This window comes from Kryptolebias marmoratus, linkage group LG12, assembly GCF_001649575.2.
Source record: "Kryptolebias marmoratus isolate JLee-2015 linkage group LG12, ASM164957v2, whole genome shotgun sequence".
In the NCBI taxonomy this organism is placed as follows: Eukaryota; Metazoa; Chordata; class Actinopteri; order Cyprinodontiformes; family Rivulidae; genus Kryptolebias; species Kryptolebias marmoratus.
The window spans coordinates 11,916,555-11,923,853 of record NC_051441.1 but is presented as its reverse complement, the minus strand read 5'-3'; the positions used below and the strand labels follow the sequence as shown (position 1 = coordinate 11,923,853).

The following is a 7,299-nucleotide window of genomic DNA, read 5'->3' as shown; positions in this document are numbered from 1 at the left end:
GGGGGGGGGGGAAACTTGGCGCATGGAGAGGGACGAAGTTTCCTTTTTTGCGCAGCGTTTTTCCGTCGCTTTTATCCGCCACAGCGCCTCGGCCAGCGTCGCGCTGCTTTCCGAGCAACAAAAGTTAAGCAGTCCGCTTTACTGCTATTAATAAACATTACTATTGTTTTATTTTTTAAAATTCAGTTTCAAAAGATTTACGAGCGGCAGAAGAGACGAGCTGAGGACGCGTTACTCCTCCGGGTGACATGGTGGACAACAAACCCCTTCTTCAGGACGGACCTCCCGCCTACAACGCAGTCCCGGGGGCGCAGGAGTACGGCCCGCAACAGCATGGCTACGGCGCCATCCCCCCGTCGGCCCCGCCGCCCTACCACTACCCCGCAGGCCAAGGCAAGTAGCCCCGTTTCCGACAGGACCCCGAACGTCTCACGGAAAGTTAACTCACCTGGCGGGACGAGAGCACGCGCTCCTTCCCCGCATTCTTTTCCTTTCTTTTAAAATAAAATCAATAAAGGGCTTTAATTTAGCTCAAGCTGTTTACCTTCAGATAAACTTTATACTACTATTACATATAAAAGTGAACTATTTTCATTATTAAGCGCTTCAAAGCTCCGCATGCGCAGTGTGTCGGATGAAAACAAGCTGTATATTTTTCAAACAAGGCATGTTTGTTGCCTGGCAGGAAACGTAAAAAATCGTCATGTAATTCTGATTTTTGTGTCCTCTTCGCGATCACAAGTCACCTGACTGACTGTACGAACAGGAAGTGCGCGGTGGCTTTTTTTTAATGTCCGCATTCATTTCTTGTAACTCGGTGAAATTTCCTGTTCTCTGAGGCAGACAGCCTCTTCCCTTTTTGGTGGATCTAACCACCCTCAGGCCTCAGAAGTGTCTGTGTGGGTTTTTTTTTTTTTTTTTTTTTTACAGTAAATCTGATCAAAGTTCCCTGCATTGCACACTCAGAGCTGCAGATGTATACAAGTCTAAAAATAAAAATAAAGTCTCTGAACTGAGTCCCCAGCTGTCCCACTAACACTCACAGCTCCTATTCTTTGACTCTGGCCAGCCCTGCTCTGTTTATAGTACCATGATTGTTAGATGCTACATTTCAAGCACCTGATCTGTGTTTATCATTGAGATTGATGCTTGTAATTATGTAATACGCCTGCCCTAATCGGAGACCCGGCTATTTACACCGCATTAAAGGAATATTTTGTATACACCTCCTGGCGTTATATAAAAACTTATGCTGCCCTTTTTTTTTTTCTCCCTCAACCTGCAGGTTTCCCATCCGCTCAGATGGGCCCCGCTATTTCCCAGCCGCCCATCGCAGGGTCGTACACCATCATCCAGCCCTCTGTAGTGGTGGTGGGAGGCTGCCCCGCCTGCAGGTGACTACACACACACACACACACATGAGGGCTCAACTTTGAGAAAATGTAGTGTGAAATCTCTGGGTGGCTTTGCCAAAGATGCTGAAACGGACTTGTTAAAGCTGAAAAAAAGCAGAGCGCTAGCTAAATGTCAGAAGTAGCAAGACCATAACTTAAAGGTAAAGGTAGCAAAAGGCAAGCTAGAAGCTAAAGGTATAAAAAGGCTAGCCCATAGTAGCGAAGGGCTATCTTAACGTAGGTTAAGTTGGAGGCTTGCTAGAAGCTAAAAGTAGTAAAAGGCAAGGTAAGAGGAGCAGAATGGTAGCCTAAGAAGACAAAAGTAGAGCATGTATGCTGAAGCAGATTTCAAAGAGAACGAAGTTTTGTGTTTATCTGCGGTGAAAATGTTTTTAAAAAAGAAAACTACTTTTAAAAGAAGTTGCAAAAACAAAAGGTCATTGTACCTAACTGAGCTGAACATATTGATTTCTGAATGGCTGAAATGGCAGAGAGTGTGTGGAAGTGGTCAGACCGCTGACAACAAGAACAAATATCTTAAATCCTATAAACCGTTCCCACACAAAGCTCCTGAGCGCTCCACGCTCCGTTATGAAGCCCAAGTCTTTGTGGCCAGCATATTCGGTTTTAGTTCATGTGTCAGTGTTTGTGGTTGGCCTGTGTGTTTGTTTTGCTTTTTTCCTCTCCCGTTTCTGCTCCCCTGCTATCAGTAAAGATAAGGCGAGCCAAGACAACTTTCAGTTTTGGAAGTTTCACATCGGTTTCACTGCGGTGAGTCGACATCCTGTCAGTCAGCTGACATCGGATCAGACATGTGACAGGGCCAAAGGTGCCTGCAGGCAGCGCTTCCCGTCGATTAGGTTTACTTCCTTCCCGTTGGAACGACGGAATAAAATGTAAAAAAACATTTTTATTTTTTTTTCGTGGGACTTGCTGAGTAGGTTTTTATTTTTAGTTTCTTTGTCGTCACGAGGGTTTGTGTGGTTAAATCCCATCATGAAAGGAGGCAGCGTAGCTCAGGTTTCTAATGAACTGAAACAGTTGATGCCTTGCCAATAAACAAAGAGAAACTTCACAGTGGAGACAACATAGTTATTCATCTTCCCTCCGATGCTCTTTACCATACCATGCCACTTTTATTTCTAAAGCTCTTAAAAACAACGTAACAGCTGACCAAGGTGCTGTACAAAATGGTATAAAAGAGAAAAGAAATGAAACAACAACAGCAAGGAAAAAAGGAGCTACAGAAAATTATTTAATTAGTACAAGTTAAAAAAAAAAAAAAAGGTAAAGATTAAGACACAGACGATGACTCACTCGGGGTTGAAGGCCAAGGTAAAAAGTGTGTTTTTAAACGAGTTTTAAAAATGGCCGGAGATGGATCCTGCCTAACCTGCAGCGGAAACTCATTCCACGCTTTAAGAGCCAGAACTGCAAAGGCTGGATGTCCTCTGGATTTATATTTGCTTGCAGAACAGAGGAGCTTCCTGTGTGACCCTGAGATAACAGTAGAGCAAACAGCCCTGTATGTTTGGCTCACCTGCAGTCTGGAAAACTTTGAGGAGAGTCAGAAAATGCTGCCCAGGCTTTAGTCGGAGCCCCCGACTCTCCTGGCACCAAATGTCTTGTGCACAAAAGGCAAACGCTCAGAAAGTGACATGGAGTAGAACCAAAACACACAGTGAGCTTTATTTTACCTGGTAGAACATTCTTATTTCTAATGTAGAGTAGGTTTTTATTTATTTTTACTTCCTGTGTCTTCTGAATGTATTGTTTCCTCCCGTCACACTGCTCGGTGTGGTGCAGTCACGAGACCGCAGTTCGCGCTTTGTTTACCCTAACTGTGGATTAAAGCCGCTCAAAACGACCTGCTTCGTGTCCTCGCAGTTCCTTTTCTTGTTTTTGAAGTTTAGCTCGTTCGTGTCACACGTCCTGTTTTCTATAAAGACACTGTCGTGGTTTGAATAAAATCAGTAGTAGAATAGCTTTGAATCCTAAAGGGGTGCTTCAGATGTTTGCGCAAAAGGTTGTGAGCAATTAATATCTTACCTGCTGTAGATGGCTCTTTGGATGACACCAGTTTGACGAGTTAAAGGCTACTCCAAACAGAGCCAGCTCGGTTTGCTGCATTTTAATTAACTTAAAACCTAAATAACTATGATTTTATTTTACAAAATTAGTTATAGTTTAATACTTTTTCAAGCCTAATCAAAAGTGGACACTAACATATGTCAAAAATAACCTATTAATCACAGGCTGCTGGACAACAATTAGCATAGATGCTAACTTAACATTGAAAACTCCAAAGAACAGCTAACGCAATTAGCATCATGTTTATTGCTGGAAATTTGTCCACAAATCAGGTGTTTCATTGTCTTTCATAAAGAGAGTCATGCTGTCTTATTCCAGGACATCTTCAGGGTTCAGTGAAGAAAAGATGAAGATTATATGAAAACGTGTTTCAACGTGTTTCAGGAAGCTACGGCAACTCTGCTAGGACAAACGGCACCGAGCAGCAACTCCTCTGACTCTTAAAGTGGGAGCAAAGATTTAACATCAAGAAAACAGATTTTTGACATTTTAAAGCTGATTCAGAGTTATTTTTTTATGTCCATGATGACTTGTGTAGCTTTACAAATCCTGTATTGTCTTTTCAGTATATTTAAATTTTCCGGTGCGTGTTTGCTAATTATTCCTGGTTTCTTATTCTGTAACAGAGTGGGCGTCCTGGAGGACGACTTCACCTGCCTGGGTATCCTGTGTGCCATCTTCTTCTTCCCCCTGGGCGTCCTCTTCTGCTTCGCCATGCGCCAGAGGAGGTGTCCCAACTGTGGCGCCACCTTCGGCTAGAGGGACCAAACTACAGCTCTTTATTTTTTTTTTTTCTCCCATTTACACACACACACACACACACACACACACACACACACAAATATAATCCTGCGTTTTCCGTACAACAAATCATATAGATTCTTTTGCCATAAATTTAGATGTTAGAAATCTATTTTCATGTTGGAGTTGAGGATATTTTCTAGCACACGTGAGTCCAGCTGGTGTCAGTGCCTTCACTACATGCTGAGTGATCATCAGTCTTTTTGCTCTTTCTGTAAGTTTTGTTGAGTTGTTTGTGGATCTGATAAGATTCCTTCACCCAAGGCCATTAGTATATTTTCTCTTTTGCACACTTTGCTTTCAGTTACCATTGTGCTCGGTGACATCATACTCATATCACTGATTAATTAGCTTTTTACGTTCTGGAAATGCAAAGTCTTGGACGTGATCTGCTTCGACTGGAACAGTGGACTCATTCAGAAGTGGACGAAGCGTCTTTTTGTTTGTTGTTTATTTTGTTATTTCTTGGGGCCATATTTGCACTGACATTTTGACGACGACGATGATGATTCTGCTGGGTTGTTTTTCCAGGGCCAATGCAGACCTCAGGTACATACAATCTGAAACGCCCTTGACTTTCACAGCCCCGCTGTTGGACTTTTTGAGAGGAGACTCTGGCGGCAGAGCAGAGCTTCAGCTGAAGCCTCTCGACGGCGGCGTGTGTAATCTCAAGGTTTTTATCTCCGTACTCTCTGTGACAAATCAGCTTCCTCCCAGCCCAGACTATGGAGAATGTCTTCGTCCCTCGTGTTCGTAACCATCGTCTTCCACAGCAGGACGTTTTTCAGTCTGTTCAAGACCCGACCAGGTGGGAGGGATTCGAAATAGTCTTGCTTTAGAGAACACACTACGCACGCTCTTATGATTGAGATTCTTACTTTTTATAAATGTAACTTACTGTAATTAAAACATAATGCTACTCACTGCTTCTCTTTTCTTTTAATTAACACAATGTAGACTTAAAGGCGTGACATTCCTTTGTTTTAGGTGAAGATGTGAATGACTCTCAGCTACTACCACACCAAAATTCAGCTCAATAGCTGTAGAGTTGGAGACATTTTAGATTAGCTGAGGCCTCCATCTTGATTTGGGTTGTTTGGAGATAAGTTTCATTCAAATCTGCCCAGGAGTTCCTGATATTTTGCTAACACTGCAGACTTAAATCTTGCCATCAGTGATGAGCCAAAGTGACTTAAAACATCAATCTGAAGAAATAAATCTTTATTCTTTACATAGCAAATGATATTAAAGGTGGTAATGAGGGATGAAGACAAATCGTACAACTGCACAGCCGGTGGAAGGATGAGGTGAAGACAAGTTCAATCTGTGTTACAGCATGTTGGTGTTAAGGCACGTTACAAAAAAAAAATTATCTTAGGTATATACATTAGGGCAAAAATTAAAAATTGTGCCTTTTTTTGGACATGTTTGTTGACATCCTTTTTCCTCCAAGCAATCACCTTCAACAGCGAGTGGACGCACGAGGACGGAAAGGTGAAATGTTCATGTCCTGCTGTCCTATGGCCATGGGAAAAAATAAATCCTATAGTCAAAGAAGCAACATCATAAATACATTCAGATATTTGACCAGTTTTATTCAGCTAGACTTCACAAGTGCAGGTAAGACTGGTTTCAGTCTCACCACGACACAGACGGATTAAAATAGAAAATATATATCGATCATAAATATGTGTTCAGGAAATAAAATGCTCCCAAAATACTTGTTTTATTATAGCAGTAAGGTGATCCTAATTTTAATGGCCTATTATTATTTTTATTAAATTCCTCGGCTGTGGTCCAGATGTAGCTGCTGAGCTACACGAGTCGGATGGGATCTGAGGAGGATCAGATGACCGGCGCAGAGCGATCGTTGGTGACAGTCGGGCGAAGCCTGATCGTTGAGAATGGGTTCCCTCCGCTGTGGGGAAAAAAAAAAGAAGAGCTGAAGGATTAATGCGCGTCTGGGTGAGAGGGAAGAAACGATGCGAGCGTGTGACCTACGCGAGGTAAGCGTGAGTAGGTCTCGAGACGCCGTTCGACTGGACCGCCTGTGGAGAAAAACAAAACGCTCATCAGATCCGAATCACAGGAGCGTCACGTTCATTTCAATCCAACACACAGCTGTTCTGATCAAGGACTTCACAACGTGAATGAATGGATTTGACAAAGTTGAAGGTAAACCTGCTGTGTCAAATGACAAAACAACACGTGGGACCTGGAGCTTCTGGAAATTCGAGTCTGTTTTTTCCTGCAACAAGTTTCTGCCACAGTGCATGAAGAAGCACTCTGAGTGGGGCAAAGTTAACCACCGGGGACGTCACCATGTTTGCTTAAAGCCAGAACAACAACCTCATTTCAGTCAGTTCTTTTTGCGTATTTAAAGGCAAATCTAGGCACGTTTGATTGATGCCATAAGAGCAAAAACTACTTTTACTGAGGAATAAAGAGCTGGTACAGGTTTGTACAGCATTTAAAACTAATTGTACCTTTCAAAGATAACAGAAAAGTAAAATAAAAAAGCTAAAGACCTCCCAGACAATCAACAAAATCTGTAGTGTTTGTAACTATACAGGTGAGAATCTGCAGATCCTATAAATAAACTCAGCTTTGGGTTTGTTTATAACAAGTCTTGTATAAAATCAGTAGTGACTAAAAGTATAGGTTTGGACCCTTTTAAAGCTTAACCTGCAGAGGACACAAATCAATCATTTTTCTCACAAAAGCAGCCTGATCGTTGGACACGTCCCGTCAGCTGCCTGCAGTACCTAAAGGTGTCCACAAGATGTCAGAAGTGGACAGAGGTACAGATGTTTGAACTCCAGTTCTGTTCGGTCCCCCAGGATCAGGGCTGTTTAACACCCGTTTAGCATCTTTAAATAATATTTAAATTTACAACAACCGTGACTGGAAAGACGGTGAATGTGTTCATTTAAGCTGGAACTCTAATTTGCTTGTTTTGCTTTGAATAGCAGCTCCCAGACATGAGCTTTTAATCACTCCCCCCCCCCCCCCC

The 7,299-nt window shown here is 42.5% G+C and overlaps 2 protein-coding genes across 2 annotated transcripts in view; one reads left to right on the top strand and one right to left on the bottom strand.

Moving 5' to 3' along the window:
* bri3 (brain protein I3) overlaps positions 1–5,209 on the top strand; it is a 5,464-nt gene extending 255 nt beyond the window's left edge. The window contains exons 2-4 of the mRNA XM_017421765.3: positions 187–393; positions 1,286–1,394; positions 4,112–5,209. Of these exons, the coding sequence (XP_017277254.1) occupies positions 249–393; positions 1,286–1,394; positions 4,112–4,244 (387 nt within the window). The 5' untranslated portion in view covers positions 187–248 and the 3' untranslated portion in view covers positions 4,245–5,209. The remainder of the gene's footprint in view (positions 1–186; positions 394–1,285; positions 1,395–4,111) is intronic.
* Positions 5,210–5,486: 277 nt separating this feature from the next.
* The window catches only part of baiap2l1b (BAR/IMD domain containing adaptor protein 2 like 1b), a 28,940-nt gene continuing 27,127 nt past the window's right edge, over positions 5,487–7,299 (bottom strand). Inside the window, exons 13-14 of the mRNA XM_017421988.3 lie at positions 6,288–6,334; positions 5,487–6,204 (exon numbers count right to left, since the gene is read on the bottom strand). Of these exons, the coding sequence (XP_017277477.1) occupies positions 6,132–6,204; positions 6,288–6,334 (120 nt within the window). The 3' untranslated portion in view covers positions 5,487–6,131. The remainder of the gene's footprint in view (positions 6,205–6,287; positions 6,335–7,299) is intronic.